The 12191-nt window shown below is 32.6% G+C and overlaps 1 protein-coding gene across 2 annotated transcripts in view; it reads left to right on the top strand.

The window, feature by feature from the left end:
- Window positions 1-11910, top strand: part of CEP120 (centrosomal protein 120) — a 73102-nt gene extending 61192 nt beyond the window's left edge. For both annotated transcript variants that reach the window (XM_079145459.1, XM_079145458.1), the window contains 2 exons: window positions 5471-5616; window positions 10069-11910. In XM_079145459.1, coding sequence (XP_079001585.1) covers window positions 5471-5616; window positions 10069-10300 — 378 coding nt within the window. In that variant the 3' untranslated portion in view covers window positions 10301-11910. The remainder of the gene's footprint in view (window positions 1-5470; window positions 5617-10068) is intronic.
- Window positions 11911-12191: the final 281 nt, after the last annotated feature.

Genomic DNA, 12191 nt, shown 5'->3' with positions numbered 1-12191 from the left:
AGGTAATTCCTTTGTTCATTTCCTTCCTTCTTTCCTTTTCTTCCTTCATTCATTCAACGTGTGCTTATTGAGGGCCTTATATGAACCTTGCACAGTGCTTGATGCTATGGATACAGCTGTTGTTTCTCATGTGGAACTTAAAGCTCTTCTGGAAGGATTGATATTTAACAAGAATACAACAGGATGATGGAAAATGCAAATGATGTTAGCATGTGTGATTAAAAACAATGGAACAAGTGAATTACCCCTGCATTTGCCCCTCAAACCTAAAGGAGAAGCATCTTAAGAAGAAAGATGTTTGAAGTAACACAACATAGGAAATAATTTCAAGTTTTAAAATAGAGTGAATAGGGAAGATGCAGAAGATAGTGTCTGCCATTGAAGAAGTTGAGTAGTGAATAAGGGAGTAATACAGTGGTAACTAATTATAAGGCATTACTAAAATAGTTGAACAGCATTAAGTGTTAAGGTATTTCCTTTGGAGAAATGACTAACCATTAATAAGTACTGAAACAATTTCACTTATAATTGAACACTTCTTATTAAGAAATATCCATACAAGAATTTTTTTACTTTAATTGATTTTTAAGTCTTGTTCACATGTGCATATTAGAGATTACACTGTTTTTCACCACTGAGGTAGTTTTGAAAATTTAACTAATGTTTGAGTAGAATCACTGAAAATCATGCCTCTTTGTTTACTTTACACTGAGATACTGAGGTAATCTTTCTTAAAAGGAAATTTAGTATGAAAGGCTCCCAGTCAGGAACTCCTTTCTGATGTATGCATCCTCATACATTTTGTTATCTTCTGGATCTTTCCCTTTCATTCAATTTTTATTTATTCTTCCTATTTATTTTCTACCCTGTATCTCAAAAGTCATTGGCAAAGTAATTTTAGCTATTTTTTATTAATAAGAGATGGTGTCACAAAAATTCAGATGTCCTCTTTCTCTTCAGTTACTATAAATATATTAAGAAAACTGTGTTAAATTAGTGGTTCTCCAAAACTTAAACCCGTATTCCATGGAAGAAAATAAAAGTAACAGTTTCAATCTTTGAGTGCAATGTTCATAAATGTTTTCTAATTATTTTCTCATTGTAGATCAGTGAGATTTTATTCCTTATCCCATAGAATTTCTGCTTTAGAAACAACATTGTAAACAAATTTTTAGGTCACTAGTAATCATTAATTTAAGAAGAAAAGTAATAGATATTGGGATCTCCATAGTGAATTGTGTACTGCCTCTGTTTTTGGAAAATTAAAATTAATAACTTCATCAAATTGGCACATTTCATATGTGTGAAAATTACTTCAAAAATTTTCCCTATTTTTTTATTAAAAACACATTTATTGTGTTTGAATATAAAATTGGAATTGTCTATTTGCTTTTGTTCATAGAATTGTTTGTGCAACTTTTTGTTTAAATTGGATTAGTCCCATATTAATTCTACATTACCTCTGGTGAACAGCCACGAGGCTATAATCTCTGCCAGTAATTTGTCACATCAAAACCCTCTGGAGGACCATACAAAACATTTGTGTAGTACAGATTAAATGGTGAAAGCCATATCTTAGATTGTTAATAAATGTTAATGACAAAACCCAGCTGGTAAAGCTTGGAAATAAGATCTAATTCTTGGTGCCCATTGCCAAAAGAATGTTTAAACAGAGATTTCCATTACTCAAAGGTGACCTAGTATAGTCAATTTGTGAATTAAAAAATCATAACCTTCTAATTATTTAGAAAAAACTTTTCTTTTGATACATAACCATAAAAGTCTGTGTTTCCAAGTTGTAAGCTTTGCAAAGCTTTTCTTTTGTAACTGGTACAGCAGCAGCTGTAAAATATAAATAAATATAACATAAAATAAGGAAATGATATTCTTACATTCTGGGTGTGGTATCTTGGGACAAAGTTAAAAGTTCTACTTGTTAGACATTTAGAGGGCAATTTAGTTTTCTTTCTTTGTAAAAATGGACTTAGAAATATTTTAAAATCAAACAAATGCTTAAATTGATCTACAGGTACCTGAGTTGATTGCTTTAGTCCATATGTTCTAAATAATTATATATTAACCTAAAAACATTTCTGAATACATTAGTATATAGTTTTGTAAGCAGAATAAAAACCACTGCTTTTTTAGATAAATGAATCATTGTTATAAAATATGAATTTGTTGTTGCAGAAAATTTAATATTTTTATTATGTCAGATATATCAAAACTAGGTATGTTTGTTTCCAGGACAGGAAACAGAACTCAGATTTTGGGTAGGACGTGGGTCTCTTACCATATTTGTGCACAGTAGATCTGTTTAAAACTAAGCTGATTATATTTAGTTAAAACAACACAGACTTCATCGACTGACATCAGCACTATCTTGTCCAGCCTCCTGCTTATCCACTCAGAGTAATTAATTTGATTAATTTATAAGTAATTTAGCCAAGGATAGGATGTAAATCTTTGTTTAAGAAAACAGTTGGAGGTCCAAGTCTTGGTTAAAAACTGTGTCTTGAAACCATCCAGGCCCTCCTACTGACTTGTCAGCTCTGGGTTATTTTCAGAAAACTTTACTTGAGTTCCTTAGTTTAGTTGTAAGTTTTTTCCCACAGACTTACATGGTATGTGTGAGTGGGAGAGCAAGTAGTGACCACTTTTTAGCCGCTGTTTAGTCTAGTGTATGTATGTTTACATCTCCTCTCTGGATTTATAGGCAGCCAAGGCAAAATAAAGATTATACTCACTTGATTGAGGAGCCTTTAACCCAGAGCACCTGGAAAGGGTTTCTTTCACTAACCTCTAATTTTCACATGTGTATGATTATTAGTACTGTATACCCGATTAAAAATCGAGGCATTTTAAAGATTTTTTTAATGTGTTTTAGAATAAAAATGTTTCAGGTTTTGTAAAAATAAAAAAATGAACTACATTAAATAATTGACTTTTATTCCTTCTGCTGCCTGTAGTCATTCTTTTTGCTCATTTTTTAAAGTGCAAATTTTGCAGCACCTCAATAAGTCACCAATACTCTTTCTCCTCTTCAACCAGAAATAATAATTTCTTGTATATTGTCCAGATATTTTTCCTTTCTTTTTAAATAGTTAACTTCTTAAGTGAAATACATTACAAAGACAGGATTCTTATGCCCTCCCCCACCAGCCTTCTAGTTAAACCAAGAGAGCATTATGAATGCTTTGGAAGCCCTCTCTGTTGCTTTTCTCATCTGTATCTTCTTTCTTTGTAGAAGTGACCACTATACTATTAATCTGCCTTTAATTTTGTAACACAAGATATATTAAAAATATACCTGAAGCTGGGTGTGGTGGCACACACCTGTAACCCCAGTGAGAACCTGTCTCAAAATACAAAAATTTGGGGGATGTAGCTCAGTGGTTGAGTGCCCCTGGGTTCAATCCCCGATACAAATAGATAGATAGATAGATAGATAGATAGATAGATAGATAGATAGATAGATAGATAGATATCTGTAACTGCTGCTTTATTTTGCATGCTTTCAATCTTTGTATGTGGAATCATTCTGTTTAATTACATGTTTCATACAGTCTTCTTTTAGTGCACATTTTTTTTCTAGGCTTTCTTATATTAAGACAACACTGAATATTTCTTGAATAAGTAAGAGTTAAAGTGTTTATATTTAAAAGAATTGCTGGAAATAGCATATGTTCATTTTTAAAATTTCACTTAATATTGGCTGATTGAAAATTGACTCAACCACTTTGGAAAACAATTTCCAAAAGTAGTATATATTCTTAAGTGGTAAAAGCATTTGCAGAATGTACAAGGCTCTCAGCTCAGGGAAGGAACAACTGGAATATACAAGTATCTCAGTTCAGTCCCTAGTACCTCAGAAAAGGAAAGAAAAAACAAAATAGACAGCCAAGTAGGGAAGAGTGCCAAACATTTGAATAAAAACTTTATAAACAAAGATATCCAAATGCCATTAAAATTACTAAAATGTTCAATCTCATTGGTCTTTGAAAAAATGTAAAATAAAATCTCAGCTACCACAACATAACCTGTCAATGGTTAAAATGAAAAGAAAAATTGACATTACCAAGTGTTGGCAAAAGTAGGGAGCACTGGAACACTCAGAGAATATTAATTAGCATGACTACTTTGGAGCAATTTGGCAATATATACTAATGCTGAAATTTTCAAACCTTCTGTCTCAGAAGTTTGAATCCTAGGTATGTACTCAATCTGAAGTGTGTATAAAATGTGTACCAAAGGACATGTGTAATCTTCACATCAGTATTATTTGTAATTCAAAACTGGAAACTTCACAAATATCCTTCAGCAGTGCAGTGAACAAATTGTATATTTAGTCAGTGGAATGCTACATAATACTGTGAATGATTATATTACACAGAACAGTAGAAATGAATCTTAAAAACAATGTTAAGTGAAAGAAGCCCAACACAAAGTAATATATCTTGCATAATTTAATACAAAACTCAAAGCAGTCAAAACTTAAACTTGTGATGTTAGCATTAGGGTAACAATTATCTTTGGGAAGGTGAGAGTAATATTAGCGACAGGGAGGAAACAGAGCGACTTCTGAAGTTCTTTTCATTTGGATGATGATTTTGTGAGTGACTCATTTTGTGAAAAATCAGCAAAACATACACTGTGTTCTGGTATTCTTTGTTGTAATTCAGTAAATAAATTATTTAAAAAATATATGACCCATATCTATTGACTCATCCTCCTCCCTGAGGTTCTAAAGAGGGAAAAGCACTTGTCTCTAAAGAAATATGTAGAAAGATTCATGAACTAACTATGTTAGATGATAGGGTATTTTAGTGTATCATTGTTTGTAGTACTGAAAGTTTCTGTTATTGAGAGACTGGTGGAATAAGTCATAGAATATCCATTCTGTGGAATGTTACATGTTTATTTTTAAAAGATTTTATCTATTCATCTGGAGGAATTGTTCATTTTTAAAAAAATATGGAAGATGAGGATATTGTTTCATTCCATTTTTGTTTAAAAAAAGAAAAAGTATATGTGTATAGATTTCTGTGTGAGCCTGGAGAAAAGGGTAGAAAGTCATATTAACTGAGATGGAATTGGAATTAATGATCAGGGACACTTATTAGGTTTTTGTAGGTACATCCTCGTATAACCATTTCTTAGATACTGATCTTACCACTGGTCCCTGTGGTAATTCATTGTGCTGATATCAGCCACTTTCTTGCTTTCACCTTCTGTTTATCCTATGATATTCAGCTAACCTCATTCACCAATTGGTGAATGATTATGGTAGCAAAAGAAATAGTATTTAGAGAAAACTTGAGCATTTCTAGATCGTATATGACCAGAGTTGGCAGTGCATGACTGCATCATGGTTATTCTCAAATTGGTTTATAATCACAAAGTCAGAGTCACATGAAATATATATATTCCTGATATTAGGTGTCTGGCTTCTTTCTTTATTTGTTTCAAGAGAGAACAAGAAAGTCAAATGGCTCGTCTTAAAAAACAGCAAGAAGAATTGGAACAGATGAGACTGCGGTACCTGGCTGCTGAGGAAAAAGATACAGTAAAAACTGAACGACAAGAATTGTTGGATATAAGAAATGAATTGAACAGGTATAATTAAAAGATTCTTTTTCTCTTCCAAATACAAAAGTTTTAATAGAATAACCTTTTAATTGGGTTATTTGATCCAGGGAGGGAATAACTTTAGATTCCTTAAGAATAAAGCAGATCCTATATAAAGTATAATAAGACATTGGTTAAGATAAAATTTTGTATGCTCTTCAAATCTGATAGGCAAAAATGGTATATTTAAGCACCAAAACAGTGTGTAGCATGTAGCATTTCTTTGGTTTCAATGCTGTATATGACAGCAAAATTTTAGAAGGCAAGATCATGTTAAAATTCACAAATGTTTAACATCTTCTAAGTCTGTAGCATTATAGACATCAAATAAATATTTGTTGAATAAAAGAGAACAATAGTTCAAATTGAGCCCTATAAGCTTGGCACTTAGAAGTTTACCCTTTGAAACTGATGTTTATTCATTTATTTTCTGAATAAAGCCCTGAACCCACTTATATGGTAATTGCATTTCTTTATACATAAAGATATTATGGAATACTTTTGTTGAATATATGTATGTATAATCATGTCCCCCAAAATTCATATGTTGAAGCCCTAACGTCCTATGTTATGTAATTTGGAGATGGGGCTCTCATAATGGGATTAATGCTTTGATAAGAAGAGACACCAGAGGGCTTGCTTGATCTCTTCCCTCCTTCCCTGCTACTATGTGAGGACAAAGCAAGAAAGTGGTCTCCTAGAAACTAACCATGTTGATTCCTTGATCTTGGACTTCTAAACTCTAGAAGTGTGAGAAAATAAATGTTTTTTCAGCTACTCAGTCTATGGTATTTTGCTTTGGCAGTCCAAGCCAACAAGGTGTGCTATGCTGTAACATAAATGCACTAGATAGATTAAGCCAAAAAGCACCCACCCCTCCAAATTACCCTCCAAAAATACTATACAACTATACAGGGGGGAAGAAAGCTATGTAGTAGTGCACCCTTATCCAAGTGGTATACATTCCAGGACATCCAAGAGATGCCCAAAAGAGAAGATAGTACCAAACCCTACGAATACTGTTTTTTCCTATACATATTTATAATAAGGTTTATAAATTAGGGATAATAAAGAGATTAACAATAACTAATAAAACAATTATAACAGTATACTATAATAAAAGTTATGTGATTGTGGTCTCACTCGCAAAGTATCTTATTGTACTATACTCATCCTTCCTGTGATGATGTGAGGTGACACAATACCTACGTGATGAGATGAAGTGAGGGAGATGGCATGAGAACTGTGGTAGGGCTAGGCTTATGTGAAAGTTACTGAACACAGACACTGGGATACCATGACAGTTGACATGCTGGGAAGGATAGTATCAGGCAGGTAGTAAATAAAATTTACTTGTCATGTCCTGGACAAGTTGAACTGGACAGCCTGAGATTTCATGCTATTTAGAATAGTATGCAGTTTAAAACTTATGAATTACTTATTTCTAGGCTCTTATTTTTGGACCATTGTTGACCATGAGTAGCTGAAACTATGGATAAGAGGTAGCTACTGTAATTTGTTTTTGTACTATTGTCACATAACTTTCTTTAAACATGAAACACTGTTAAAGTTGTGATTAAGATGAAAATGATACTACAGAGAATCACAATATAGCACAGTAGTTAAAAATACTGTCTCTGGAATAAGATTTGAACTCTGGTTCTAAGATTTACTAGCTGCATGACCTTGAAAAGGTTATTTGTCTTTCTATTTTTTTCATCTTTAATGGGGATTAAAATTTCTTCAAAGTATTGTCTTAAAGATATAAAAAGTGAGATAGGCATACATAAGGCATTTAAAACAGCTCCTGACAAACAGTAAGTGCTCATTAAATAAGTCATTATATCACTGCTGTTCATAATTAAATTTGAAATTTCTTATACTTTAGAACTCCTCTTAGTCAATATTAGGAATAATCTTGAAATAGTTACCCCAAAATAATTTTGAAGTGTTAGTGCTATGAATGGCAATACAAGAGCTAAATAGACTTGTTATAGCTATGTTCATGGGGAAAATAGTGTAATGGTCTTTGGCATAGATTTGTCAACAAATATTTATTTAGTATTGTAGACTTGGAAGATGCTGTACATTAATGAATTATAACATAATCCTTGCTTTCCAAAGTTTTGCTGTCATACATAATATGGAAACCAAAAAAACTGCTGTGTGCTAAGCACTGTTTTAGTGACTTAAGTGAAGATAGCATTTTTGCCTGTCAAGTTTTGAAAAATCACAACTAACATCTTCATATATTAGGATTCAGGGAGATTAACAAAATTTAATATATTAGAGACTCAAGTCTTTGTGCACATGAAAAGAAAAATCACTTCCTTGATAGGCAAGATGGTAAAGCAGTTCATATGAGGAAGCCCAGGGGGATTTAAGTGGCCGTTACTAACAGTGTGGCTTAGCTGCCAAAGGTCAGTGTAGTTATGGACAGTAACAGAAATAATGTTCAGTATTCAGCACTGCAAAAATCCTCTCTAAGGTGTTCTTTCCAATGTAACATGCACTCTAAGGGAAATCAGCTACCTAGAAATCTTACAGTGGATGTGGTCAGGGTAGCATGCAGCTTTATGTAATGTCATCCAGTTGGTTAGGAGAGTGGGGGGTACTGAATGTGGAGAAGAGAACTCTTGGGCAAATATCTGGAAGGCTACAGTATTAAAAAGAAGTAAGTAGGATTTTCCTCTTGGACAGAAAAAAAGTATAAAGAAGAATGCTGAGTTCAATACAAGAAGGAACTTTCTAACACAGCAGTTCTACAAAGCAGAAGGTTCCTAGTGGCAGGAAGTATGTGAGTGGAATCCAGACATAGCACATTTGTCAAAATCGTCATCCAAGTTTCCTTTGATAATTTTCATTGTTTCTTCAGTTATGCGGTTCTAAAATTCTGTTGTAATCATGACTGATGATTTGTGCTTTTTTCATTTTAGTAAATATTTGATAGGGATAATCTTATCAGTTTTGTAAAAATTGCATGTCCTTTATGCAGAAACAGAAGTGGGAAGTGGTTAAACTTTGTGGTACATAGTGCAACATTGTGTGTCATTAATTTGCCTAAAGGACTCCTTCCTCCAAGGTGGCTATAGGAATTCAGATAGAGGAAACAACTATTCAGATTTCTACCCTTACCTGTCCATGTGCATTGCTCAAAATCGGTGGAAAAAATTAGTGCCAGTACCTCATTAGCCACTTATTTCCCACCTGGGTCTCAGACAGTGCCCCTCCATATTTAGACTTTTTCTAAGAACAGATGAAGATATTAGTGTCCTTGGACTGTATACTTCAGTTTCCTTTCCTTTCCTTTTCTGAGGAACTGTAGCATTTGCATGTTTCAGAGTTGTTGCCCATTGTCATGTACTCTCTAGGGTCCAGTCCTCCTGCTCTTTTAGAGCAGGACTCACTCCTCACTGATTCTTCCTCCCCGCCCCACCCCTTTGCAACTTCAGAAGGGGGTTTGCTTCTTAAATGCTTATTTATTCTGAAGACCATGTCAAAGCGGGGACTTAGACTCAACTGCTCTATCTTAGAAAGACAGAATTTAGGAATAGTTGCAATTAAAACACGTTTCAAGGACTATAAAGTGAATCCTAATTACACATTCTAAATTAAAATATATTCCATATCCAAAATTGGTATATTATTCCCTCCCCATTTTCACCAGTATTCTATTGAAAATACCCAAATTCTAGAACCTGCTTCATCTCCAAATGAAGTCATTAAAAACATAACTTGAAGACATCCATACAGAACCTTCACGTGTATATGCCCTTTGAACCATTTACAGAATTTTGCTTTCTGAGTAATTAAAAATAAGCTCATTGATAGTATGGACTTTTCTTCTTGATTCAGGGCAGTATCCACCAAAAGTTTTTGGCATAAGTAACTTTGTAGATTGAATTTAGAGAAAAATTTAATGTTCAAATAACGCTTTAATTCCAAATCTAAAGATAATAAAGGATGATTAAAGGTTCATATAGATCATGGTACATTTTCAAGCCATTTCGAAGAAAACTTAATGATGTAGGAAAACATTCACTCTAAAAAATAAGGAGAAAATAGTATAAAGCACTGCATATATTTCATTAACTTTTTTAGAAAACATTTTAAAAGTACATATGTACATTTTTAAAAGTGAAAATACAGAAAAATGTTACTCATTTTTATGATCTCTGGATTAAGATTGTTGCAGATTTTTTTTATATAGCTCTAAAATTTCTAGAGTTTTCATGCATTTTACAATTCAAAAAACTGGTGTTTTTTTAAACTGCCTTTTGACTCCAACTAGCCAAATGATACATTGGTTTTTGCTTTCTTCCTGAAAGTATTACCAAAACTTACTTTATTGCTGAATCATTTTGTTTTTAAATATGCTGTTAAGAAAATCGAAACAGTATTTTTTGCCTTCTAGAGTGGCATTTGTTCTTGACTTCTCAGGTTAAGGCAACAAGAACAAAAACAGCAGGATTCCAGAGAGATTGCAAGTGGAAAAATGGACGGTTCACATGGCCCTGCGCTGGAAGAAGGTTTGGATGATTATTTGACTCGACTAATAGAAGAAAGGGATACTTTGATGAGAACGGGTGTGTATAATCATGAAGATCGAATAATCAGTGAACTCGACCGACAGATCAGAGAGGTTCTGGCTAAAAACAATGGCAGTAATTAATAACATTTGGAAAATCTTTATAGAGACTCTGGGTCTAAATTTTAATTTCATTGTAAAGCCCTCAAAAGTGGGGAAAATGGGTATTTTAAAATGCTATTTTCAATTTTTATAAGCATAATTTTGTATGTTACTGTATAGTATTTATTTGGTTGAACTTACTTTATGCTACCTCTCCCATACCAGTTTTATTTATAATTGCATTTTATATAGTCATTTTAAATGACTTTTCAGTGTTTCTCAGTTTATAATCTGATGACTAACTTTCAAAACAGCTTTTCACTAAGTTTGTTCTTGGAGAAATGACTGCAGTAATTTCCAGTTATATAATTTTTCATGATGCGCCAAAAGAGTATACATTGCACTTTAAAAATGCTGTGTCCTGTTCCATTTCAATGTAGATATCTTAAAAGTGGAGGCAATTGTAAATGTAGCTGGGTTTATTTAACTCATTTTAGATGACCATTTTCTCTTAACTTGTAATATTTGCAAATGACAAATTTGAAAACAAGCAGTATCAATGCAGAGAAGCCATGTAACTTACTGGGTGACCTTATTCATTTGTTTAAATACAGTTAATACAGATTAAACTTGCTTGATGAACTATAGAATTTTCAACTTTCAGTGTATTCAACATTTAAGAACATGAATAGCTTAAAATGATCTTCTCTGTCAGTCTTTTACTTAAGAATGCACTATTTTCTTTTGTTAGAGATTTCTTTTTATTTTCCAGTGATAGAAATATGAGCTTTTAAACCTTCTGTAGTAGAATATGGAAACAGACACAAAAGAATTTAGCTTTAAAACCGTGAAACTAAACTATTTTTTACTCCCTCTAATTTTAATCAGTTTTTCAAAAGCACATGAAATTAGGTCATTGGATTTATGTAGTGTCATGTCTGTATAAATTTTTAAGAGTTCCTTTGCATCATATTCTTCAGAGCCAACATTTATTCTCAAAGGAACACCGTCCACTTCTTTTTACACAGTACTGAAGAAAATTTGCTAGCAAATTCACAGATTAGGTTGGGTCTTACAATAAGTCGTTTAAATATTCTAATTACCAAATAATAAATATATACTTTAGGAAGTACATGACATTTACCAATATTCAATAGAAGCAGAATCAGCAATTTGATACCATTAAACTAATTTTCTGTCGTTTTCAACAAACTACATTTCTTGTTTGGGAAATTAGAGTCCCTGTGCATATTAGATTTTTTTTCCCTTTATAAGCAGTGTATCAATATTCTAAAAACAATCCAGCAATAAATAACAGAAAAAAGTTACTGAATGAGAGGAGAATGAATCAATTAATCATAGCGGGAATTTGAAATTTAATTATGGTTAGATATTTTCTCTCATTGATTTTTGGGCCACATGAGTGGAACAAAAAAGTATTTTTTGTTTTGAAAGGTCTCAGTAAAATCCTGTTGACTATTTACCCTTCACTTATATTGTGTGATGCTTGTAACTTTTCAAACACTAGAGGGGGCCTTAGATTTAAAGAAACAAAAAGGACTTTTCTAAAGTGTAAGTGTGGTTTATTTTGCCTTCTGTAAAGCCATCTTTTGGCTATTGTAATTTAACAAATAAAATCATAATTGTATGCATCTTTTGAGGTCTTGAATAGTCTCTTATTTTTGTTTCTAAACACACTGGGGAAAGTGCTTGACTTTTCCTGTTTCAAGTCACTATATTTTTGTTTCTTCTCAAGTAATTACATTACAGATACTTAGGACTGTCTGAAATTTTAAAAACCTTTTGTACTTTTCCAGTGATAGCCATCCCATTTGTAAGTGACATTTTATATATTTACACCAAATTGTTGTTGGTGCCTGAGTTAACAAGTATGATGAATACTGAGTGGGTAAACGAATTTCCTAATTGTTAC

The sequence above is a fragment of the Sciurus vulgaris genome (genome assembly GCF_902686455.1).
Source record: "Sciurus vulgaris genome assembly, chromosome: 6".
NCBI classification, from domain to species: Eukaryota; Metazoa; Chordata; class Mammalia; order Rodentia; family Sciuridae; genus Sciurus; species Sciurus vulgaris.
Note: the sequence above shows the minus strand (reverse complement) of the source record. Positions and strands in the feature narration are given on the sequence as shown.